Source organism: Chelon labrosus (assembly GCF_963514085.1).
Source record: "Chelon labrosus genome assembly, chromosome: 4".
NCBI classification, from domain to species: Eukaryota; Metazoa; Chordata; class Actinopteri; order Mugiliformes; family Mugilidae; genus Chelon; species Chelon labrosus.
The window spans coordinates 5,631,162-5,656,999 of record NC_140340.1 but is presented as its reverse complement, the minus strand read 5'-3'; the positions used below and the strand labels follow the sequence as shown (position 1 = coordinate 5,656,999).

At 44.8% G+C, this 25,838-nt stretch overlaps 3 protein-coding genes across 3 annotated transcripts; 1 reads left to right on the top strand and 2 right to left on the bottom strand.

Moving 5' to 3' along the window:
• Positions 1 to 2,478: 2,478 nt before the first annotated feature.
• On the bottom strand, positions 2,479 to 6,449 carry LOC311486284 (uncharacterized protein). Its single transcript, XM_084542078.1, has 4 exons — positions 6,033 to 6,449; positions 5,702 to 5,786; positions 4,555 to 4,613; positions 2,479 to 4,473 (listed from the first exon to the last, which is right to left on the bottom strand). Exons 1-4 carry the CDS (start codon positions 6,149 to 6,151, stop codon positions 3,147 to 3,149), a joined length of 1,590 nt encoding a protein of 529 aa, XP_084398204.1. The 5' UTR covers positions 6,152 to 6,449; the 3' UTR covers positions 2,479 to 3,146.
• A 1,358-nt stretch (positions 6,450 to 7,807) lies between these two features.
• Positions 7,808 to 24,055, bottom strand: aldh1l1 (aldehyde dehydrogenase 1 family, member L1). The gene is made up of 23 exons (XM_084542707.1): positions 24,036 to 24,055; positions 22,529 to 22,674; positions 21,708 to 21,942; positions 21,448 to 21,613; positions 20,392 to 20,493; positions 20,137 to 20,226; positions 19,834 to 19,971; positions 14,349 to 14,474; positions 14,164 to 14,255; positions 13,395 to 13,542; positions 13,183 to 13,302; positions 12,873 to 13,000; positions 11,442 to 11,592; positions 11,284 to 11,354; positions 11,105 to 11,210; positions 10,939 to 11,026; positions 10,738 to 10,831; positions 10,549 to 10,648; positions 10,373 to 10,471; positions 9,674 to 9,839; positions 9,433 to 9,538; positions 9,134 to 9,333; positions 7,808 to 8,378 (listed from the first exon to the last, which is right to left on the bottom strand). Exons 2-23 carry the CDS (start codon positions 22,653 to 22,655, stop codon positions 8,323 to 8,325), a joined length of 2,709 nt encoding a protein of 902 aa, XP_084398833.1. The 5' UTR covers positions 22,656 to 22,674; positions 24,036 to 24,055; the 3' UTR covers positions 7,808 to 8,322.
• LOC311486852 (uncharacterized protein) lies at positions 15,465 to 18,563 on the top strand (the record flags this gene model as incomplete). The annotated part of the gene is made up of 2 exons (XM_084542873.1): positions 15,465 to 15,663; positions 16,652 to 18,563. 2 exons carry the CDS (start codon positions 15,465 to 15,467, stop codon positions 17,452 to 17,454), a joined length of 1,002 nt encoding a protein of 333 aa, XP_084398999.1. The 3' UTR covers positions 17,455 to 18,563.
• Positions 24,056 to 25,838: the final 1,783 nt, after the last annotated feature.

Sequence of the window (25,838 nt, the reverse complement as noted above, 5' to 3'; positions counted from 1 at the left end):
GCACCATGTCAGGTCTTGCGACCCAACAGGAGCACACAAATATGCAGATGGAAACCAACAATCGCTGCTTACAGAGCAAGCTGGGCAGAAAGCTGTATATGGCCAACGAGAAGATTAGCCAGTTGGAAAGAGCTTTAAACGCCGCAAGGAAAGACGAGGAGCAGAACCTGATGAAAGAAGAACAAATCCGCTCACTCCGTGCTGAAGTAGAGGCATCAGAGAAACGCAAAGTCTTCTGGATGAACACTGCAGACCGTCTGAAGGCTACCTATGAGAACGAGCTGACAAAGCTCAAAACGACATACGACACCCAGCGCAGCTCTGACCTGCAGCAAATGGAAACTGAATGTCAGAAGAAGGTGAACCAGCTGCAGGAGCAGGTCACTGAGAAAGACAACCTGATCGACACCGTCAAGAATGAGCTATCGGCCATTTCATCTGAGCTCAGCCTCAAACGAACTGAACTGGACCAGAGCATCAACAAGTGTCGGGCTCTGGAGGAGAAGTTTAAGGAGAAGCTGGCTGAGGAGCGCAAGAGAAGTGAGGAAATTATTCTGGAGAAAGACCGGGAAATCTCCTCTCTTCAAGGAACTCTTCATGCTCAGAAGACGGAGACAGAAACAGTCACAGATTCATTGATGAAAACCTGTGACCAGATGAAGACTGACTTTGAGAATGAGCTGAAAAAGCTCAGATCGACATACGACACCCAGCGCAGCTCTGACCTGCAGCAAATGGAAACTGAATGTCAGAAGAAGGTGAACCAGCTGCAGGAGCAGGTCACCGAGAAAGACAACCTGATTGACACTGTAAGAAGTGACCATTTGGTCATTTCATCTGAGCTCAGCCTCAAACAAGCTGAACTGGACCAGAGCATCAACAAGTGCCAGGCTCTGGAGGAGAAGTTCAAGGAGGAGCTGGCTGAGAGAGTGGAGAGCTCAGAGACCAGACTGAAAGAGATGGAGAAGCTGTGGCTGGAGAAAGAAGAGGCCCTGAAGGAGAAGGCCAGCAAAGCCGAAGAAGACCTGAAGCTTGTGATCGCCGAAAACATCCGTCTTCAAGAGCTTGCCCTTCAGAACAAGAAGAAAACAATGAAGAAGAAGAAGAAGAAAAGGGGCTTGACGCGTGAAAAGCATCAAAACAGCAGCATTGAAGAGGATGAAGCCACAGCGTCTCCACCGCAGGACGACAAACGAGACAAGAAACACAGCTTCTTTAGAAAACAACCAAAGACCAGTGATGATGAAGCCGTTGTATCTCCGTCTCAGGATGAACAGAAAGATGAGACGAGAAAGAAGAAACATCATGGCTTGTGGTGCAGAGCTCGCAAGATGATGAGCCGCCGCCACAGCAACGCTACACCGGACTAGACACCCCCCACCCCCAACCCTTACCCCCCTCCCCATCCCCCTCCCCCTTTGTGAAGTTTCTCAGTCATCCAGATCATTACATATTCCTCCAAATTCTACAGACAACTGGACATTTTTAAAAGCTTTAAAAGTGTTTTAAAAACGTTGCACCACTCTTGCTAGGGGCTTCCTCAGCCCTTAGAGATGAGTGGTGCAACCGGTCCAGTTGTTTTTGTTCATATGATCTGTGTGACTGACAGTCTTCACAAACATTTCCACCCCCCCCAAAAAAAATAAATAAAAAGCATAAACATTAACCTCTGTGAGAGCACTAATCTGTATTAACCATGATGTCAATGTCAAGTTAAAGTTGTACAGAAATGATTCAGGATTAAATATTTATTTACAGGATATGAAGGTTTCTGTGTGTTTCACTCCGTGTCACATTAACAAGCTGCAAAGTATTCAGAAATAGTTTAGTGTTAGAAACCATGAATTTGTCTTTTACGTTCTTTACTGGCCTCATTAAAACCACCACATTAATTCATAATTTCTCAAACGTTATAAACCATTACAATAATGGATTTCCTGCTTGGCTGCAGAAGAGTTTTGCCAATTTTATATGAGGAACAGTGTATAAAAGAAAGCCCCAGACCTTTTGGGCCAAATGTTCCTCGATCTGAAGACACATACCACGAGTCTGAGGGCTTCACAGGCATTATTTCAATTCATTTCAGTTCAGTTCAAGCATTTTATTTATCCCAGAGGGGGAATTTATATGCTTACTCAATTTACAAACTGAGTTCCAAAACATAGAAAAATGAAACTGTTGTAATTTGTATTTCATTTCAGTTTACCGGTTGACAGTCTAAACTCTCAACAATTGACTCTTTACGGTAAAGGACGTGCGTGGGATCCTGTATTTTTTTTTGTGATGGATAAAAACATAAACCTCCCCGTCGGGGAATCGAACCCCGGTCTTCCGCGTGACAGGCGGAGATACTGTCCACTATACTAACGAGGAGTACGGCGCATGCTCAGTAGAAGCCGGAAGACTCGGGGGGGGGGGGGGGGGGGGGGGGGAAGCGAAGAAGAGAGCATTGGCGCATGTCTTTGGGTGCTGCATGCGCTTAATTAGCCTGATTGGCCACACCTGAGAAGATGTGAATAAAGGGAGTTGTTGAAGAGGCCTGGACTAGTTTACTTTTGTAACTCTGGCCACCAACTAAATTTAATTTGTTTTGATTTTGGAGCCGTTCTTATATCTCTTTAATATGTCAGTAGCTGGGTTGTCTGCAGGATGCAGTAGATTTTTATTTTTTTCCTACTTGCACGTTCACTGAAATGTCAATTTTCAGTTTCCTGATTTATTGAGTGGATAACCGCTTCATTCATAAAAAGAACCAGTGACATCAAAGGTATTGTTTCTGATGTGTTTTCTTTACATTCACATCACTGGAAAATATATCATACAAATATGTACATACGTATTGTATTGACTGAGGTTTACTGGATCAATTTAAATCAATAACAAGCAATAAAAGACTTATTTTATTATGATCAGTCATGTAAACAGCTACTGGACCATTAGCTTATTTGACTGCAATCACAGCATTCAGTCCAACATTGTCATGTAACAGATGAGGACAACAACATGAATTAAGCAGGCAAATTATAATAAGACTTTAACAATCTTGCTACACTTTTAGTGAACCCGTTCATCAGAGAGGAAATGAAAATGTACATTCATAATCACGTCTGCAGCTGTGGCATTCAGATTACACATACAACTTTTAGTTATGTAAGAAATTCAACCTGCTTTGGCTTACTCTGCCTCAGTATAGGTGAATATTTGGACCCAGGTAAATTATCCATTATTGCAGTGACAGCATCTGGTTTTATTTCCTGTTCCTTAAACTCGGCTGCTCTTCTCCGCTCTCCTTTTCTACACTCGGAGCCACTCCGTCTTTTCTCTGATCCATTCTGTTGTCTTTCCACTCCACCTCTCCTCTGCTCTGAGCCACTCCTCCTCCTAAACCCTCTTTTCCTGTAGTCTCTCTCCTCGCCTTTACCAGCGCCGTCACTGGACTCCCTGGCGGTGGACGGAGGCCTGGCAGTAGCACCTTGGACCGGGGTACGCATGTTTCCTGAGGCTTGCATCCTCCTCAGGTGGTTGTTGGTTCTCACAGGGCTGCTGAACCTCTGGGCGCAGGAGCTGCTGTCTGAGGAGTGTACCCGGCTCTCGCTGTAGCTTCTTTTGGGGAGCACCATGGGCCCCCTGCTGCGCTCCAGCATGGGACTCAGTCTGGACTGACGGGTGTGGCTGTGAGTGGAGCGGCAGCATGACGTGCTACAGTTGGAATAGCGTATTCGGCAGAGTGTGCAGGCACAGCCCGACAGCAGGGCAGAGTGACTGGACATGGAGGAGAGGAAGGTGAGGGGGAAGGCACGCTGACACTGTAGGATGCACTTGGGAGAGCTGAGGCGTGATGAAGCAGCAGCAGGCGACCTGTGACAGCTGGATATAACGTCTGACGCCGCTGACTTCCCGCTCTCATCTTGGGCAGTCTGGATCTGACGCCACTCCAGCTGCAGCAGCCTCTCCAGGTACCTCTCCAAAGGGCCAACAGGTCTGGGCCGAGAGGCACCCCTGCCCTCCATGTTGTAGAAAAGAGCCAGCTGACTGAGGCTCCAGGAATTAAAAGGGGGAGGGAGGAAGTCTGGGAACTCATAACCACCACGGCCTTGCCCTTTGGTGCGGACGCTGTGAAAGGAGCAGTCCTCTGCCTCAATGACCTCTGGCCTGAGCTCGAGCTGTGGAGGAACACGAACAGAAGGCGATGCAGGAAGTCTTTCTGACTCAGACAAGTCAGTGTCACTGTCCTCCTCCTCGTGTCCACTCCGTCCTCCGACCTCCAGTTTTGTGGAGTCTCTCTCCGGGAGGTTAGTGTATGAATCAGACAGTCGGTGGCTGGGGAAGGCCTCTGTGTGTCTGCTCCTTCTCAAGCCGGTGTGCTTGTGTTCTCTGCGGCTGGCACCCTGAGAAGTTGGCTGCACTTTGGGCTCCATCCCGTCCAGTCCAGGGCAAACAGGATGATACACCGACTCTGAGGTTCCCTGAGCACTGCAGAGAAAAGTAAATGTTATTATCTTAGCACTCAGTCAGTCCAGAATAGCACAAAGTCAGCACAAACAGCGGTTTCACCTGCAGTGTGGAGTATTGCGTTTGGTCGACGAGGTGTTGGGCTTGTGCTTTCTTCTTTGCTGCAGATACATTACAAACAAGCAAACAATGCATCATATTGCAAATGCATTACACATTCTACTTATAACTACATGTTCATACTTTCAACTAATTATAGTTTATCTCAGGATATAGACTGTGAGACCACAGAATGTTTATAGAGGAAACAAAAGCGGGCTAGGTGGTGAACTAATTTAAGTTTAAAGCAAATTTATCCACCTTTTTCATAACAATTATCTATTTTAAGTCATAAATTATACAGCAGATGGTTTTAACCATAATGGAGGGAAAGGGTAGGTCCAACACCAGGTAAACTGTTGGTGCTAAAAGCTTACTAGCCTAGCTTAGCCTTGCAGCAGGGACCACAGCTCCTGCAGCTTCAGGTGAGGTTTGTATGATCGATTATGCTACATGTAAATCATACGCGCAAATTATTCAAGTTGAAGCGGCTTCATTAGTTTGAACGGGCAAAACAGTTCCAAAAGTAACATACACCATGGGCCCCCTTATTGTCACTGCCCAGTAAAAAAAAAAAGAATGATATACACTTCAGCAGCAATTAAACTGAAAGCTATAGCAGCATTAAGATAAAAACTATAATATATAGTTTGTAAATATTGTAAATATTGTGTATGTAGATAAGTATGGTATTCTGAGTGCCTGTACATTGGTGCTGCAACAGTGAAATTAATATAGTATCTATCTATCTGTATATATACAGAAGCGTACACATGAATGTAATTAGTAATAATAATAAAAAGGCAACAGAAATGACAAATAATAAAGTGACATTGCTATCAAAGAGTCATAGCAGCGTTGGAAAACAGAATAATACTAATAAAAGGAAAGTGCCGTGACCGGGATTCGAACCCGGGTTGCTGCGGTAATTTACAGGCGATGTAACCAAGGAGAAGAGCAGCAAATACATTTGAAAAGCTGCAAATTTGTGGAATTTCTAAATAAAAAAAGAATAATCTTTTTACTGATTTCAAGCAATTTTAGCTTAATGTTTTTTTTTTTTTTTTAGAATAGAATAGAGTTTATTTGCCATTTGCACAGGTGCATCAGAGTACAGGTACACTGGATCTGATCGACACTTCACACTTACTTTCTCATGATTATTTTCCTGACTCGGGAGCATGTGCTGCGGCTGCGGAGACTTCCTCTGAGACTGCCGCCTTCCTGTTTTGTTGCTTGGAAAACAAAAAAATTATAAAAATGATGGCAGTGCGTAAAACCTTCATGTGTGGAATATAGAAACCATAACAATAAGCGGTGCTTTGCAGGACAGAAATGGCGGTCCTCGTTGTTGTGTGTTCATACACACGGTGGGCTTTAACGCACCACAGTGCTGCCACACTCCAACAATCAGCCACCGAGGCGACAGCAGCCTCCACCTACTATCACTATCACCACAGGCTAATGATATCTGACGTTACCTAGCCGCGTTAGGCCTGTTGATGCTCCACGACGCCTTCTTCTTCCATTCCCTCTCCTTGGTGGTGGGAACCCTCTCCGGGCATCTTTGTGTCGCTCGCTCCTGCATAATGGTGCCCATCCCAGCTTAAGTTCAGGCTCCAATGAAATGTGCGAGTGGGCCGTGATCAAGAAAACACGGGGATGTGATCATCCGTGGAGGGGGCGGAAAGCATCCTTCTTTATTTAATTATTTATGTCGTCTATTTCTATTTGTGCGTGATGTGCGATTGAGTTGGCGTCCAGCAGAGGGCAGTGCAGCCCCGTACCTGTGTCATCTTAAAGGCAGAGACCAAGCTGGTGGGCTGTCACACGCACTGACACACAGGTCGTATATATACATAGATCAGGCATAACATTATGACCACCTTCCTAATATTGTGTAGATCTCTCTTGTGCCTCCAAAACAAATCTGACCCATCAAAGAATGGACATGGGACCTTCTGAGGGTGTCCTGTGGTGTCTGGGAACAGGATGTTGTTAGTGGGGGGTTCTTTGAGGGGAGGGTCCTCTGTGGATCATCCCACAGATACTTGACCAGTTTGGGATCTAGTGAATTTGGAGGCCAAGTCAACACCTTGTGCTGTTCTTCATGTTTTTTTTTAGTTGTTCCTAAAGTGTTTTTGTGTGTGTGTGTCTGTGTCAGGCTGCATCCTGCTGGGGATGACTGCTGCCATCAAGGAGTGTCATTGCTATGGGGAGGGGGTGTCTGGTCTGGTCTAGGTGGGTGCTACATGTCTAAGTAACATCCACACCAATGAATGCCAGGTCCAAAGGTTTCCCAGCAGAATATTGTATTGTCACAAAATGGTTTAAATGTTACTCACTTCTCTTGTCAGTGGTCATAATGTTGTGGCTGGTCAGTGTACATAAGGTCCCTTTCTCAGCTTTCCTGGATCCACTTACGTCTTTTGACCCCTTTTTGGATCGCATGGTCCTACCCTAAACAGAGTCCCATTATATGACCATCAACACATGATATGGGACAGATGCAAATAACATCATGATTTTGATTTTTTTTCTGTCTGTTTTTTTTCTTGCGTTTCCTGTCTTTATTTTTGTACAGTTCTTCCTTTGTGTTTCTTGTCTTGTTTTACTTCCTGTGTTTTCCCCCCTTTGGTTGTTTGATTGGTTTCTCCCAGTGTGCTCCGCCCTCATTAGTCTCACCTGTGTCTCATCAACTCCTCTGCCTATACATGTGTATATATATGGCCCTGCCTTTCACTTTATTCTCTGTCCAGCCTTCTCTTATGTTTCCCCTGTGCTGTAACCTCTTTGTATTTTTCCTTGTGGTTTGAACTTGGTTTTCGATCTACACCTGTTTCTTTTGGATTTATGTGTTTTTGGATTACACTGCAGCGTCTTGAGTTCTGGTTTTTGATTTTTTATTAAAGTCTTACATTTGGGTCCTCCCATCCTCGCTAGTGTACGTGACACATGGTGTAAATCTTGGGCTTTGGAGATGTCTCCTAGCGTTGTTGCCTCCTTAAGCAATCCAGACCTGGATCATGTTTTGCCTGTTTTTAGTGTCAGCAGCTCAAGTCTTTTCCTTGTGATGTCACAGCTAGCTCTGAAAAGCCCCACGCTTGCGTTCAAAAACAAAAAAAGTCACAATCGTATGGATTCTTACACCTATTCTTCCTGCTTCTCACACGTCAGCTTCAGGGACAGACTGTTCTCTTGGCGCCTCATATATCCCACCGCTCGACAGGCGGATTAACTCAAATACTTACTGATGAGGTTTCACTTTGTGGCTTATTTAGAGTCTAGATTGAGAAACAAAAATATGACGAGTGACTAGTTTTAGGCCCTGATTGGAATAATCATGACTATTTAATGGAAGGAAAGTGTTTATATGTCTTTTCTGATTATATTCATCACAACAAGATGGTGAAAAATCAGGAATCTAGAGTTTCAGCTTAGAAAAAGACTCACACCAAGAATAAAGACGTCTGCAGCAGTTTTCATTGATAACCAAAAACATTTATTGGAAATGTTACATTTCTTAAGACTTTTCTGACCTAATGTAAGCCATATTAGAAATTAATGACATTTGATCAAACAAATTGTAATTAAATTACATAGTAAGTCACATAGGGGCTACCTAGAAACATTCTGCAGCAGGGGTCATAGCTCTGTTAGTGAGGATACAGCATGTTAAAGTGATCAGTTGGCATGTTAGTGCACATACAGAATTATTGTCCTCCGTCAGTGTCTCTCACACACATCACTGCCTTCTGGCCATGACGTGACTTAATACTCGATGGTCACCGCCTTTGTCTTCAGGTATTCATTGAGAGCTTCTTGTCCTGTTGGAGTGATGGTAAATATGAAATTAGTCACCACACCGCTTTTGTACATTGCACTCTGTCCTATGCTGCCAGCTTTTTTGGACCTACGGCCAATTTAGAATCACCAATTAACCTCATGAGCATGTCTTTAGACTGTGGGAGGAAGTCAGAGAAGAGTATCCGGAGAGAGTTATTATTTTTAAATCACATATTATTCAGATGTGACACGTATAATTTCGTTGTACTTGACATACAGAAGAAGAAAACGTGTATGACGTTGAGTTGTGTTACATATGAGAAATTTGTTCTCGCTCCTCGGGCTACAAGAACAAAATGACGTCTTTTTGTTCTTATAGCCCTTGTTTGGGAGTTCTTGCAACTTACTCTCGACACATCAACCGGATAGAACTTTTTTCTCGTGTGATGTCCGACAACTATTCTGTGAAATTCTTCAGAAATTGGACGTGGGCATGCGGAAAAGCGAAAGTACTAGCCGCCACTCTGTGAGCTCCCAGATGATAATATTCGCAGTGTGACCGCTAATCTCTCCTGGGTGGCAATGGGACGTCATACTGTCTCTGGGTGCATGCTGAATGAACGGCTTGATCCGACGGACATGGTTGTCAAAATGACTGACCGAATGACTCGTGAAGTATAAATGACCTCGCAGAAACAAACTTTGTTCTTGTCGTTGCCCACCTCGAGAACAAGAACAAATGTCTTGCTTCTCACGGCGTATGTAACAAGCTTCACTAAACTACAGCTTTTCTTACCAAGGTCTTTGCCAAATCCAGACTGCTTGAAACCTCCAAACGGCGACGCCACATCAGTCTTGTTGTAGGTGTTGACAAAAACGGTGCCAGCGTTGAGCCTTTCGCTGACGTACAGAGCTTTGCTGATGTCTCGAGTGAAAACACCCGACGCCAGGCCGTACTCCGTATCGTTGGCCCTCCTCAGCACGTCGTCCACCTCGCTGAGAGGCAGGGAGACGAAGAGGAGAGACACAAGGTTTGTGTTACGATGCGGTAAATAAAACGTGGGGAGCGTGAAGCGATGTGGACGTTTGACTTACCCACTCTTGAACTTGGAGATGATCATGACGGGGCCAAACGACTCCTCTTTGGCGATGTACATGTGGTCCTGAACATCAGTAAATATTGTGGGCTCAAAGAAGAAACCTGGAGGCAGACGTATGACAAGACAATATGTTAGAAACCCACATGAGAAATTAATTAGGAATCGTTGTAAAGCATCAATTATATCAGGACACATGGGTCACACTGGGTCGTATCTTCAAACCTTTGCTTGCTTACCTGGTCGCTGCACCTGTTTGCCACCACAGACCAGGGTGGCTCCCTCCTTGACACCGGTCTGGCAATATTCCACCAGTTTGTCCAGGTGGGCTTTGTGGTTCTGAGGGCCATGGTCTGTGGAGCGGTCCAGTGGATCGCCGATCTTCATCTTCTTTACTTCCTCGATCTGCGATTAGAACGGAGCGCAGTATTAATGAGACGAAAACACGGGCGAGTCTGGAGGAAATGTGGGCGGGGCATCTGTATCACGGCTCAGACTCTGGCACCAAACTCAAAAGACGGCGCCGCCCGTATCCTCGGGAAAATAGGGTCAGTTTGACGAATGCAAGGAAGTATGGATGCAGTGTCCATATTTATATACAGTCTATGGTTGGAGTTAATAAACTGCAGCACTGAACATAGAGAGAAGATCGTGTGTAGGAGCCTGAACAGGAGAACTTTCTGCGCTCATGTGAATAAGGAAATGCATTTCGGGCCAATCACTTTACGTTAAGGTCTGCGTCACGTAGTTATATTTCTACGTGGTGGATGTCAGGTTACGGCGTAGCGTCCAAAGCTACACTGTCAACCTGCTGCGGTGCTAAAAATTGCACAGTAGTCTGCTAATATTACGATTAGCATGAGTCAGAGCTCAAATGAAATGATTTACCGGCCGTATGAAAGAAAAGTCCCCGTACGAATAGCAATAAAAACACGTACCACTTTCTTCACAAACTGGTCATGAATGGAGTCTTCCACAAACAGTCTGCCAGCTGCGATGCAGTTCTCTCCCTTGTTGAAGAACACTGAGCTCATGCCCTGAAGCGCACAAACAACAACTGTTTACACATGTGCAAAACGACAAAAGAAATACTCCTCAGCCTAAATGCACGCACCATTCGTACAGCCTTGTCCATGTCACAGTCACTGAAGATGATGAGCGGGGACTTTCCTCCGAGCTCCAGAGAGACTTTCTTTACGTTGCTGACTGCGCAGCTTTACATCGAAGACAGACGCACAAAAATCAGGAGTTAGGTCACGGCTAGTTTAGACAAGAGATTTCTAGAAGGTGCTCCGCTTCTCACCTCTTCATGATGTGTTTACCGATTTCAGTGGAACCCGTGAAGCCCAGTTTACGGACGTCAGGATGGTCAGACAGACGCTGACCCACCAGAGCACCTGCAGGAGAGGAATGAGTTTCAGTAGCAACTCCCCGAGCTTCACAAGTCAACCTCGGGCTTGTGTCATGAATTTAACATCTAACTGGGCTGAATGTGTTTCCCTACCTGACCCAGGCAGAATGTTAATCACCCCTTTGGGCAGTCCCGCTCTAGCTGCCAACTCGGCGAACTTCAGTGCTGTCAGCGGCGTCACCTGGAAACAAAAAGCATCAATGACCTCCGTGATTTTAGTCTTTTATAGACGATAGTGTCAGTCGGATGTGAGACGGACCTGCGCAGGTTTCAGGACTACTGTGTTTCCAGCTGTGAGGCACGCCGCAGTCTTCCAGGCCAGCATCATCAGAGGGTAGTTCCAAGGAATCACAATGGCGCACACGCTGAAGAGAAAGAGGAGATGATAATTGGGTAACAGCACCAGCGCTGGTCAAAGTCCACTTCTTCCTTCCTCACCCTATCGGTTCCTTCTTGGTGAAAGTCAGGTTTCGATTTGGTCTGGCCTGATTGATGGGAATGGTGCTGCCCTTTAAAGCAAAAAGCACATCATGTTATGTACACGTTTGTCTACGTGTCATTGCAGGGTGTCTTTTAATAAAAAGCAGCCGTCTCACTTGGATCTTGTCGCACCAGCCGGCAAAGTAGCGGAAAGTCTGGATGGACATGCCCACGTGAGTCTTGAGGGCCAGAGTGTACACGGCTCCCGAGTCGATGGCTTCGATGGTGGCAAGCTCCTCCTGGTGCGCTTCCATCAGGTCAGCCAACCTGTGGACAGAGTGGTAGACGAGACACAGGGTCAGCATAACAACATAAGGCAATAATAATTCAGAAGGAAGTGATTTAATACATGCAGTATGCTGTATTTATATCCAAAAACTTTGCTTTAGGGCACGGTTACAATAGCAGTACATGTACCAGTTAACAAGTAGATCTATAATGGTAAATACATAACTAAAGTTAGTGAGTAATATTTGGGTTAACAGCAGCGCAGGACAGCTCTAAGTCATTTCAATCACGGACTTAGGGTTAGATCTGATCCGGGCTATCAGATCTCAAGTGACCATCTTTAGGTACGTGTGTTCAGACCTGGCATTATGTAAATAACCCCCGACATCATCTGGGACGCAGTAGAATATTTTAATGGACCTCTACCACTGCTCCAGAACCGAGAACCGCTCTGTTACTTATTGATCTCCACCCTGACGCTAGTTAGACCTGCACTAAACTCAGATTATAACTCAAACCGTGTACTCATATTAAATTCTTTCATTTGTAAAATCTTACTTAGATTATTTACTTTTTAGTTAGTTAACAGCTACTAGGACAGAATATTTTAAAAGGCTCTCATTACTAGTGAACAGACATCACTTATGGTGCCTCTTCATGATGTGGACACATGACACAGATCACCTCTAAATGTGGTCAGAGATCAGATCTCTCAAATGCGTCCCGGTGGTGTTTACACCTGTCTTTTACATCGGATCTTAATGCAAAGTCTGAACAGGCCCCAGGATGCTTCCCCATATACGTCTCAAGTCATCACTTGCGATCGGACGTCACTTCCTCGCTCGATACGCGAGCACATTTCGATTTGCAAAGACCAAATGGAGTCTCGAGTGAGAATCCATTCTGCCTGCTGTCGCACTTTGACACCACTGGCATGCAAATTCGTAAGTGCACAGAGGACATAATTTGAGTAGGTGGCCCATCACATACACGCTTTGTGTGATCGGATCTCAATGGTTAGTGTGCACAGGTCTAAGTGGCTGCTTAGCTGTGTTTATTGTGAAGCCTCCTTCATTGAATACACTGTCAAATGGTGGAACATAATACAGTAAGTACCTAAAAGCATCAGGAGTGCGTAACTAGATGCCTGCAGGCTTGGTTATATGAAATGCAAACCTGGGACCCACTGATGAAGCTTTACTCCACAGAGCTACTAGTGGATAACCTAATATGCATCCTGCTGTTATACCTGTTAATTCTACTGAATACTCCACGGAGCATCCTGTTAATAAGCTGCTGGTGAGTAAAAGTGCACTGACTTGTAGATGAGTCTGCCTCTGTCTCTTGGGTTCATCTTGCCCCACTCTCCCTCTTCAAAGGCCTCCTTAGCAGCAGCCACTGCCTTGTCCACGTCACTTATCTGGGCCAGAGACACGTCGCAGATGGCCTGAAGGATGGACAGACAGATAGAGGACATATTGATAACAAATAGGACATGTTTTAATACCAATCAACAGCTACATGTCCATTATTAGCTCTGTAATCTGCCTAAAGAATGGTGATGGTGTACAATGAATGACCCAGGAGTTACATAGCACACATGAAATGTTTCTATATTCCATCTCTCACCGATCCATCAGTAGGGTTGATCGTCTTGTAGGTCTTTCCTCCCTCAGCGTCAACAAACTCTCCATCGATGAACAGCTGATGAGGCATCTTTATGGTCATGTTGTTAATGTTCTTCTCCACCTGCACAATGTACGAAATATCTGTCAACATGTCATATTTTCCGGCGCTGATCAACAACAAATGCGGTCCAATTTTAAAACATAGCTGCTTACGTAGTCGACCACCAGCTCCTCTTCGTCGTCCTCCCCTCTGAGCTTCCTCACGCACATCTGGATGAAATCCCCGAAAGTGGTGTTCATGTAGACGTCCTCGTTCTGCAGCTGGCAGCTGCTGGCCCGGAGCTTCACCTCCTCCACAAGCCTGAAGTCAGTAACAACCAGGTGACTCATGCAATAATGTGGAAGCAACGCTTTACTGTAGTAGCTGCTGCTTGAGGTGGACTAGACTAAAACTCATTGTTTGTATTCCAAATGGATGCTGATCAGTGTTGACAGATATATGATAGTTTTAGGGCCTATACAATATGATTTACTGTACGTGAACACCCACATATCACCAGAAACTGATGCCCGCTCATACCCGATCAGCTCCTACCTAGCGTTCAGTTCATGTTTGTTTCTGGAGCTACACTTGCACCGCACCAAACTTAAAAAATTAGTGAACATGAGTTTAGACTTGGAGGAAAAAAGTACTAAAAGGAAAGAGTCCGGCAGCACAGACACAGACGCCGGTAAGAGAGCAAAACAAACCCCTCTGTGGGGTTCCTGCAGGTCTGTGCACATACAATAGCTGTGTTTTTAAATGCAATGTCCTAGCGTGTATTTTCTCAAGTTGTTCAACAGGGAATAGCACTAGCGTATCATAACAAAATATTGGTGAAATTAACGAGTTTCGCGGCAGATAATGCGTTAAGTTCAACGCGGTAGGAAACCGTTCAAATGGAGAAAAACCCTTAAACTTTAACATGGTTTCATTAATTACCTGACCACGTCCATGGAAGCAGCACCAGACTTGAAGAAATCTGTAGAGTCTTCAATCTGGCTCACATTAGTCAGAATGCTCTGCCACACCGCCTGGAAGACCCAGTGCCAAAAAGATGAGTGCCAAACAAGATTTGTTTGTGCTTAACATTTAGATTTGTTTATGCTTTAAATTGTTCTTCCTACCCTCATTTGTTCGGCAAAGGTTTTCTCCTCCTCTGTGAGCTCCACGGCAGCACTGCTCCCAGAGCTGAAGTACTGAGCTGCAGCAATCATCTTCCCATCCTCAAACTGCAGATTCTTCACCAGCAGCTGCACAGAATGGGGGAAATGTGAAAAACAAGCTCATAATCTGTTTAATATACTGTCATGTCTACAACAGGAGGAATCATATCATGCACAACTATATAAAACAGGCAGCCTTTGTCGTTGGAAAACTTGAACACACTAGGCTTGTCTATACCTTAGATTCCTGTACAGGGCTGTTATTATATTTTTGCAAATATGTTGAAAACAAAAGTAACTGAAACCTCTCATGTGTAAATGTATGCAGACACTTAATTTAGTACTTTAAAGAAGCTAATGTGGCTAGCTTTGGATATTCCTGGGTAAATCTCTACAAGCTTTGCACGCTGGCAGTTCATCTCATTCTTGCTGTCAAGCTTGATCAGATAGAACAGGAAGCGTCTGTGAACTGCCACCTTTAGGTCTCTTCACAGGTGAGGTGTCCGGATCTGGGCTTTGGTTGGGATAGTGTCGCCCCTGTTGCCCCTGCCTCAGGTCTCTCACACTACAGCAAGATTCAACCAAGCACCTCTCTCTGTTTGGCTAAATCATCTTCCTTCAACTTTGTACAAGCTCATTTTTATATTTTATTTTTAAGGATGCCAGCCTGGTGGTAACTCCTTTATCTTGGAAATAATCACTGGGAGGGATGATAAGGTAAGATTTGGATCAGAATCATTCAAACTCAGACATCCCACCGATATATATTCTATTGGTGGGACATTTATATTGGGAGTTATTCTGAAATATCGATCCATAATAGAGAGAAGCTTTATTTATCCCGTGCATCCTGATACTGCTGCGTTTTCTTTGACTCATTTTGTTATTTTAAGTTACCAACCACTCTCTTCAAATAAAGCTGTCCACAAAAATAATAATAATAAAAAAGTACGGCTCTCAACTGTGACTCGGTTCCTGTCGTTCGTTTTAAAGAGCCGGGTCAATAGATTCGGTTCGTTCACGAACGTCACAACTGTGGTAGAAAGCAAGGAGCAAAAATAAGGCTCGAGTCGCAGGATGGCGACAAGTACGCTTCAGTCATTCAACGCTTTCTTGACGGAAAGATTAACCGCAGCTGCGGTGGACATCTACGGCTTCGTTGAGAAGGCAGTGGTCCAGTACCAGGAGGAGGTGGACCGAGTCACGCTGGAGAACCAGAGGCTGCAGCGGCTGCTGGATCTGGTCTACAAGCCGGAGATAAGACTGCGCAGGGCGGGTATGTCTCTCAGTTTACAGCTGGCTTCGTGGTTATCCGACCGTCAGTAGCAATGCAACACAAGCTAACGTCAAATCACGAACCGTGGTGGGTCGCAGCTGGAAGGTGGATGAGAGCAGGGCAGCCTCTCCATCAGCCTTCAGTCTGCACAGGATGTCACATCCTCACAGGCCTGATTCAGATTTAACGATGCAAAATGTTATTTGACCATATTTCTGTTTGTACGCAGTCTATTTTTATTTAAATGAAGACAGATGAGCCTATTAAAGGCTTTACAGGCAATCAGTGTTGATCTCTGTTTACCATTCAGAGGAAGGAGAGAGCTGGATGGGGTTTGACTTACAACAGAAGGAGCACTAATCTCATTTTTGCTATTTATTTATTTGCATGCTTCAAAAACATCAAATTAAGGTCAAAGAGGTTTAGTATTGTCATTTCAACCATAAACCGATCAGCCACAACATTATGACCACTGACAGGAGAAGTAAATATCATTGACCATCTTGTGACAGTTCAATGTTCTGCTGGGAAACATTTGGACCTGGCATTCATTGGTGTGGATGTTACTTAGACATGTAGCACCCACCTAGACTAGACCAGGCACCCCCACCCACCCCATAGCAATGACACTCCTTGATGGCAGCAGCCATCCCCAGCAGGATGCACACACGAAAACGCTTCAGGAACAACATGAAGAACAGCACAAGGTGTTGACGTGGCCTCCAAATTCACTAGAAACTGATCAAGTATCTGTGGGATGATCCATAGAGGCCCCTCCCCTCAAAGGCCCCCCACTAACAACATTCTGTTGCCAGACACCACTATGATCGGTGTATATAGAAGGTGCAGTTCATTGTTCACGATTGTCTCATACTCATGTGCACAACTTATTTTTCAAGAGCAATCGTATTTACTTGTATAGTAAACTCTGAAAGGTGGAGCTCTATTTTGGCACTGTCTGACATTTCTGATCTCTACCCCTTAGTGTAATGCATTTTTGTTTCTGCCCATGCAGATGTCAAACAGCCAACTGAGCCAACATGCATAGAGGACATTCCTCTTAAACAGCAAGAGTGGAACCAGAGTGTGTGCCAGGACGAGCCCGGTCACTCCCAGGTTAAAGAAGAGCACAGTGAGGGGCTGTGGCTCAATGGAAACGAGGAGCAATCTTTAGTGGAGGACAGCGACGACGGGGACGCCCTGACACGGGAACTCATCAAAACAGTGCAGCAGCTGGAGGACTGCAGAGCGGAGGAAGAGAGCAGAGAGACGAAGCAGACCTCCGAGGACGACCCGAAGCTTTTCAAAGAGATGACGAGCACCACGTTGTACCGCTGCCACATTTGCAACTACATATTCACCAAAAAGACGGTGCTAACGTGGCACCTCAAGACGCACGAGAGCAAGTCGCACGACGGCAAGGGCAACTTCGACTGTCACATCTGCGGCAAACACATCCCCGGTCAGAGCAACCTGCGGAATCACATGAGAGTGCACACGGGGGAGAGACCCTACCGCTGTCATTTCTGCGGCAAGTGTTTTAAGCTGAAAGGACACATGACCGAACACATAAGGACTCACACAGGGGAGAAGCCGTTCAGCTGCCACATCTGTGACAAATCCTTCAACAGGGGCTCCACTCTGAGGAAACACGTTTTGGTCAAACATAAAGAGGAAAGGCCTTACAAATGTGGGGACTGCGATGAGTTATTCACCGAGAGGCTGCTGATGAAGAGGCACATGAGAAAGATTCATGGCATCCAGCTGTCCACGAGTCAAAGTCTGGGCTAAGAGATCTCCGGAGCAGACATCGTTAATGGTCTTTGTTGCATATAGTGTAAAATCTGAGTAGAAATTCTGGAAAACCTTGCTTTAACCGTTTTAAGGAAGCGAATAAATTATTTTTTAACAGGAATCCAAACTGCCAAATGTTGTCTGAGCATAAAAAAAACATCCAAGAGCTTAAAGAAAAATAGTAGAAGTGGTAAAATTATATAACATTGACATGGTTAGAGTTAGCATAGCACAAACTACCTACAGTTACAGTTAGCTACAGTTTAATAATTAACAATTTGTTCCTTGTTTGCACAACAGCAGAATTATAAAAAACACACAATTGTGGTTTTATGTCATGGTTATGAATTGGTTCTGGTTTTGTGCTGCAACAGTTTCAGCCGCTGAGGACAACGTCTCCTTGTGGTTTTGTGAAAGAATCCAGTGAGACAACGTACGGTCATCTGCAGACATGAGCCTCTTATTTAAACCAAACAGTTTTACTTTCAACAAAACATTTTCCCAATGGTTTTCTGGCTTGTCCGTGTGATGTTGATCGAACTGCAGACGGGCAGAAATGTTCTTTTTGCAGAGCAGCGTCTTTGTCCTTATCACACCATGATTGTTCATTGTTCTCCTGATGGTGGATTCATGAACATTAACATCAGCCAATGTGAGAGAGGCCTTTAGCTGCTTAGAAGTTCCCCTGGGCTCCTTTGGGACCTCCCAGACTATTCTGCGTCTTTCTTTTGGAGTGGTCCACCTGTTGTCCTGTGGAGGGTAACAGTCTTAAATCTCCTCCATGTGTTCTCAATCTGTCTGAACTGTGGATTTGTTCATTTCGAACTCTTTAGAGATGGTTTTGTAACCTTTTCCAGCCTGTAGAACAACAGCTCTTACTGAGCTCCTCAGACAGCTCCTTTGTCCGTGCCAAGATAAGACTGAGACAAATCCCAGATTTATTTAAACTGAACAGGCCGCTGAACAACACCTGAGTCTCATACATTGATCAGAAAGAGTTGACTCTAATTTAGCCTTGTAATGAACTTGTAAAATCCTAGAGGTGCAATAGCTTTTGCACCTCACAGAAATGTAATATTGTCTAATTTTACTGAATAAACAAATACCAAAGCCTAATATTTCTGTTTCATTGGCTTGATTGGGTTCTCTTTGTTGGAACTTGCGAATGCCTTAGCTACTTCAGCTGCTTCACTTATTCTGTTTCAGATTTTATTTTAATTTTGTAACACAAAGCTTAAGTCGGATTTTGTGCTCGGCGTTTCAGGAGGACAGGAATCCCAAAGTGAGGTGAACTGTCATCCTCATCTCAGATTGCAGCACCATGCAGCAGGTTTTCTTTAAGAAAATCTCTATTCTGTCCAGAGAGCTTTCACTGTGAATGGTGGGACCTTTATATATATTATATATAGACAGCTGTGTCTTCTTTTCTACATTGACCTCTGCACTTGACCACAGTTTGGAGAGTCACTAGCCTAGAATCTAGACACGCCCCTAGCGGCAGCAAATTACATTTGCTTCCAGGGGCAGTCTAGTTACTCTCCGTTGACTTGAGATTTCGAAAAATCCAAAATGGACCGGGCCAATCACGAGTCGGTGGGCGTGCTTAACATGATGACGACTGACCTGCGACCATAAATTCCGTGAATTACGCGTGAATTCCCCATCCTGCTAGAACTACCAGAGCGATGGCTGCTGCTAGCGAACAACTTTCTTTCGAATCGGCTTTGGCCGCCGCTCTGAAAGACTTGAAGTTAAGCTTTTCTCTGAGAAAAGAACAAGAAACTGCACTGAGGTCGTTCTTACAAAAGAAGGATGTATTTGGAGTTTTGCCAACCGGATACGGCAAAAGTTTGATCCACAGCTTAAAAATGATTAATGCAGGAGAAACTCAACCTGTAGGCGAACTCATAAAAAAAAAAAAAAAAACAGGATGCAACAAGAACTATTTAATATCTATTAGGATAAGTTTTTTCCACAACACATGCAAGGAAGTCTCTTTTCCGTCGCTCTGACTACGTCACCTTCTTCATTGCTCTGATTGGTTGTAGCGCTGTCCTATTGCGTGGAGAGGGAGTTTGAAAGACAACCATTTATCCCACCCCTCCGGTTGAGCCCTGTCTATGGAAAGTACCCAGACCCTACATTTAATGTGGGTCTGGCTCGTCAGGCTAGAGAGTCACAGCAAAGGGCCTGAATACTTGTATACATGAGAAGTTAAAGTTATTGGTTTAGGTATTGGTATACGAAACTGTATGTCTGGATTTCTCTGAAGTTGTAATGCCTACATGCCAATCATTTCTGTTGGCTTATAGAAACCCAGGGGAATCTGGTGAAAAGATGCTCCAACATGTCCCCAGGGTTAACAAGCAGACCTACCGTCTTGCCATCGTTTCCAAACAGCACCAGTCCTGCCTTGGTGACGATGGCGGGTCGGCTGGCTCCAGGTATCTCCAGGGGTTGACCTTTAGCTGCGGCGCCATTATCCACCATACTGGAGCCATAGAAAGTCACTTTCTGCACCAGAGAGAAAGACGTATAGTAAAACAGCACAACAGCAGTCAGCATACTGGAAAGGTGGTCATAATGTTCTTGTATGCACTGGCGACACATCTTCAATATTGTCTCTTGTAGCCATAAACTGAATTTACTTCACAGTTCATTCTTCATCTGTCATGTTACCTGTCCATCAACCTCGGCCCAGGCTCCGGGCACTTTGTCGTTTCCTCTGATCCAGTTGTGTAAAGCTTCAGCCGACTGGTTCCAGTCAATCTGTCAGAGGAAACAGAGGAAACTATTATCACTAATAGTTATAATGCTCCTGTGTGTTTTTAATAGCCATGTGTACTTGCTTCAGTAGGACGTGCACGTTTTACCTACGCTAATGTGCAGGTTTGATTCTACTCCACACTTCTTTTTTTATAACTTGCATTTCACCTTAGCATTGTCCTTCTTCTGGATGCACTCGTACGTGGCTCCCTCCTGTGGCTGCGTAATCCTCTGGGCCTTCCCCTCTGTGATAAGCTTCACTGCTTCCACCTGGAACCAGAACAATGCAGCTCAAGCAAAAATAAAACAAACTTGTGTTATCTTTCTGGACTTTGCCATCGCGGTGTTTGTCATGTTGGGAAACCGACTAAAACCGGACAAGCAGAAGCAGGATCCATAACACGATGCGGTTATGGATATGGTTATTGGCCTTTGGAGATTCCGTTCTGTCTACACAAAACGTGATGTCCTACAGTTTTAATCTCAAACAATGCATCTTTCACATTGATCTGAGAGCCTAATTTAATAATGTGTAACACGGTTGCATGCCAGATGGTCCTCTTTCACCTTGAGGGCAAAACAAAGTCATGTTAAAATATAACAGTGAGTGATGAGAGCAAAGGTTTCCTGTGTGAGTGAATCTGGACGTCTCAGCCTTTACAGTGTTTTGAAGTTATGCCGTGCACATGACAAACAATCTTGAGTAGAATTCATATGCGTCATAGCCTACACACTGATCAGCCACAACATTATGACCACTGACGAGAGAAGTAAATAACATGGACCTGGCATTAATTGGTGTGGATGTTACTTAGACATGTAGCACCCACCTAGACCAGACCAGGCACCCCCACCCCATAGCAATGACACTCCCTGATCAGCAGGATGCAGCCCTTGACAAAAATCCCTTTAGGAACAACTCAAAAAAATGTGAAGAACAGCACAAGGTGTTGACCTGGCCTCCAAATTAACTAGATCCCAAACTGATCAAGTATCTGTGGGATGATCCATAGAGGCCCCTCCCCTCAAATGTCCCCCCACTAACAACATCTTGTTCCCAGACACCACAGGACACCCTCAGAAGGCCCATGTCCATTCTCCGATGAGTCATAACTGTTTTGGAGGCACAAGGTGCACAATATTAGGAAGGTGATCATAATGTTATGCCTGATCGGTGTACATACGCACAATACAAATGTTTTCCATCCGTACAGCCATACGTACTGTGCCTTTGACTCCTTCTGGAAACAGAAACCTTTTGTAGATTGTATTGACGGTGTCGTTGGGCTCAACGTCACACTCCCTCTGCAGCAGAATTGGTCCAGTGTCCAGTCCATCGTCAGCCCAGAACACTGTGAACCCGCCCTTTTTGTCGCCATGAATAAGGGTCCTGTGAAGCCCAAGGCAGCAGGGTAAAAGACCAGCACCTCTAAACGACCCCCCCCCCCCCCACACACACACACATAAATACAACCACGTCTTACCAGTTAATAGCAGAAGCTCCTCTGTGGCGAGGCAGCAGGGAGGGGTGGTAGATGATGGAGCCATGTTTGGGGTGGTCGATGACCTCCATGGGGATGAACTGGGAGCAGAAGGGCAGGACGTTGAGCTCCGCGCCCGCAGCCTTGTACTGAGCCACCACCTCCGGGATGGCCTGGCCCTTCACTCGCCAGCGGGGGAACTTAAAGACAGGCACGCCATCTTTCTCTGCCTCTGTGGCTGCAGGGCAGGATGGCGAAGAAGCCACGTTAGAGGATGAAGGAAGGCAAATGCTCAAATCAGTGTTTAAAAGTGAAGAAAACACCTTTTAACATGTGATGCTGAAGAAATAGAATAATTATTGTGGAATAAATACCCAAGTTTAAAGTACGTAAAGTGATGTTGCTGCAGGTTTAACACAGAAAAACTTACATAATGAAATTGTAAATGCTAAAGTGAATTGCACATTGCACAAGTACCTGACTGAAACTTCCTTCAAGCATATTCTTTCCTGCTTTAATACAAGATTCTAGGTCAAGGTCTATCAGAATTATTTTACTATTCTTTTTACACGGCAGTAAATCCCATTTTAGACTTTTTATTGCTCGTCATGGTTCCGATATCCACATACTGTAGAGATAACACGACACACAGGACTCCAAATCATCATTACACTCCAACACTGATAAAAGAGGTTTAAAGGCCCACAGTGATTGGGTGAAGAGTTCAGGTTTTGTTTGATGACATGGAAGGTGTCCTAGAAAAGCTCACCTACCACAACAAGAACTACCTCCATTAATATTTGACTTTAGATCTCTCTTCTCACCCAGTGGGTCAGGCTTGCCGTCCTTGTCAGGGATGGTGAAAACTCCTACGACGGTGTGGCCATCCTTCCTCAGCTCCTTGTACACCTCCTGGCCAAACAGACTCTGTCCAATCACGGCTATCTTCATCCTCGCACCTCGCTGTGTTCTGTAGGGAGAGAAACCGACGGGACAACCGGTGACTTGGAGCCGCGAAGCAAATGGAAAGCCGTCAAGTTGCTCCACTGTGTCTTCTGCTAGAAAAGGATTGTGACCCTGATTGAATCAGTGCAATGACTGAGATTACCCACTCAGTGAAGTCAAGATAAAATAAGATAAAATAAGACTGTGCTTCTGGTTTCTGTGACTGGTCAGGCCTCGTTTCAGCAGGACGGGGTAACAAGCAGACCTGCAACGGTTAGCTGATTCACAGAAGTGTCAAATATTTGCTGTCTCTCAATCGAGACTCAACATTTCCCATCACACTGGATTGTTGAATCTTAAAGAAGAGAGAATTTATGACAATTTTCTTGACAAATCCATGAAAATCTGCAAAAATAATCGACCCATTAATCGAGTTGGTTGGTTAGTGGCAGCTCTAATAGCAAGACACTCGATCACTCTTATTACCAACATGTGACTGGATCTAAAAAAGCCATGTGATCACATTCATCAAAAGGAGCTTTGCAGATTACAACGTGAAACTGCATGACGAGAAGGAGCGTGCAGATTTAGCACCGCGCTCACTTTAAACCAGTGCAGTTCTGCAGCAAACCTTCACGAAGCCCACTACTGTTCTAGTTTAGTCTGAAGCGTTTGATAAAGTTATTGATTGACTGACCTTTCTCCTCTGTGAGACAGTTACAACCAAACTGGACCATTAAAGCTTTCACAAAAAGATGATTTATTGGAGGGCTGCTGAATTAGATTAGTTTAAGGCTGGTGTAGATAACAGGTTTCCAGTTGAGTGTATGTTGCATGCTTGCTCATCCAGAAGAATCACACATTTACTTTCACTGAAGACTCAAATGAAAAGGCGTCACAGACAGGCAAAGTAGTATTTCAAATACCAGTAAAGCATGCATGGATGCACCTTGATCATGCAGCGTTTCAATAAAAGCCTTCAGATGCTTACATAATCAATGCACAGTAAATGCTTGGCCAAGGAAACTGTAAAAGTGCCCAGTAACAGATTGACAGTCTACTGACCCTGCACAGAATTGGGCGGGGCCTGTTGCCCATGCCAACCTGCTTACTCCAATCACATGGTTCCGTTGGGAACATACCTCCAAGTGTTGACCAATGGAAAGTGCAGACAGAGAAGCTGGGAGGCATTTGACAGGACGGAGTAAGAAAAAGTTTCCCCAGCAAACACGCCATCACGCATCTTGCAAGTCACACGCAAGAATAAGAATATTCTAAGCACCTGTTGCCTCTGTCTGATATCACAAACCTGAGCAAGCAGCCCCTCTCGTTAATAGACAACATGCATCCTGCAAAAACAATGTTAGGTGTAGTTAGTGTTCTTACCCCTCCTACACGCCCAGCGCTCCTCAAGCTGCTTGGAAAGAGCGATGGGACAGAGAGCGTCGCTTTTTAATTTCTCCCCCTTGGAACAAACACGCAGGCGGCGCGTTTACGTAACGTGCAAATGCATCAGATTGATTGGACGAGGCGGGTCCAGGGGCTGCAGGGCTGGCCTATCACGAACCCAATCACAGGCAATGCCAGCTTGAGTAGATAGAACAGAATAGAATAGAAAGTCTTTCTTGTCATTGCACTGGGAGCAATACAGGGACATTTAGAAACAGCTCTCCCAGAAGATACTTTCACCCCCACACACGTCCTCACATAAGCACAAATAAAACTGATTTGGTGAAAATAAATAAATATTAAAACTTAACATGAGTGCATGAAGATATTAAAAGTGCACTGAGGTGGAGGCAGCGGGATAGGGGGAGGAGAACTGATCTCAACAAGCTGAGATGAAGGTCCAAACCTCAGATGGTTTGGTGACACATGTTGCTCTCACAAGGGGGAAAATGAACAGTCATGCTTAGGCAACATGTTGCCACCGATCAGGCGTAACATTATGACCACCTTCCTAGTATTGTGCAGGTCTCCCTTGTGGTGACTCGTCAGAGAATGGACATGGGCCTTCTGAGGGCTTTAGAGATGCGATATGCTACGGCTAAGCAGCATCCCCTAAACCACTTATTAGGAAGTGAACAAGGCCAAGAACCTGGCGTGCACTCCGACATAGCACAGCGGATTCACAGTGGACCAGAAGATTGCACGTATGATGAGAGACAACCAGAAGAAAGGCTTCTACCAAACTTTATTAAACACATGCTGACCTAAGGTGGGGATATTCAAGCATAGGGGTGTTCTGCTGCTCTGGATCTGACACCGTCACTGAACCGATACTCCATTCTTCACTTATTGTTAAGAAAAACTTTGATTTCTGTTTGACATATTAAGACAAGTATTTCTGTACTATTATCCCGGTGCCTAAGTGCATCACAGGTTTCATGGTTTTGAGTATTTTCTGTGACCCTGACCCTGTTTTTGTTTTGTAAGGTTCTTGTCTTGTTTTACTTCCTGTGTTTTCCTCACTTTGTTGGATTAGTTTCACCTGTGTCTCGTTAGCCCCTCTGCCCAGGTGTATATAGCCCTGTATTTCCCTTTGTTGTCAGTGAAGTTGTGATGTTACCACTGGTTTCTTTCTTCTGTCTGTACCCAGCTGGCCTTAGGCAGATGGGTCCCTCCATATGAGCTGGGTTCTGCTCAAGGTTTCTTCCTGTTAAAAGGGAGTTTTTCCTTGCCACCGTCGCCTTCAGGCTTGCTCTGGGGGTTTCAGGCCGGGTTTTTGTAAAGCGTCTTGAGACGATTTGTATTGTTATTGACGCTATATAAATAAAATTGAATTGAACTGAATTGGTTTGTCTTGGTTTTGGTCCTCACCTGAGTTTGGAGTTGTGTTTTTGGATATCCTGCCGTGTCCGCTGTGAGAGCTCCACTTATTTTTTTCTTCTCAACTATCTAAAGATGTCCAAAGTTGCATGTTTAGCTGGCTCATGTTATGTAATTAAAGATCCAGTGATATATTTAGTGTGTGTGTGTGTGTGTACCTTAGTTCAGTCTGAACTGGTTGGGTCTCGCCCTCACTAATCACTCAAGTTAATGATCCACTCAGTGGAAAGTAACCTGACCATCACACCAGCTCTGCAGACTCTGTGGTTGGAGGACGTTTTCACTGTTTGCATGTGAACACTTCAATATTATGGATAATACTCACAGCAGAAATCATTAGTTGGGCTTCCCTTGGGGATA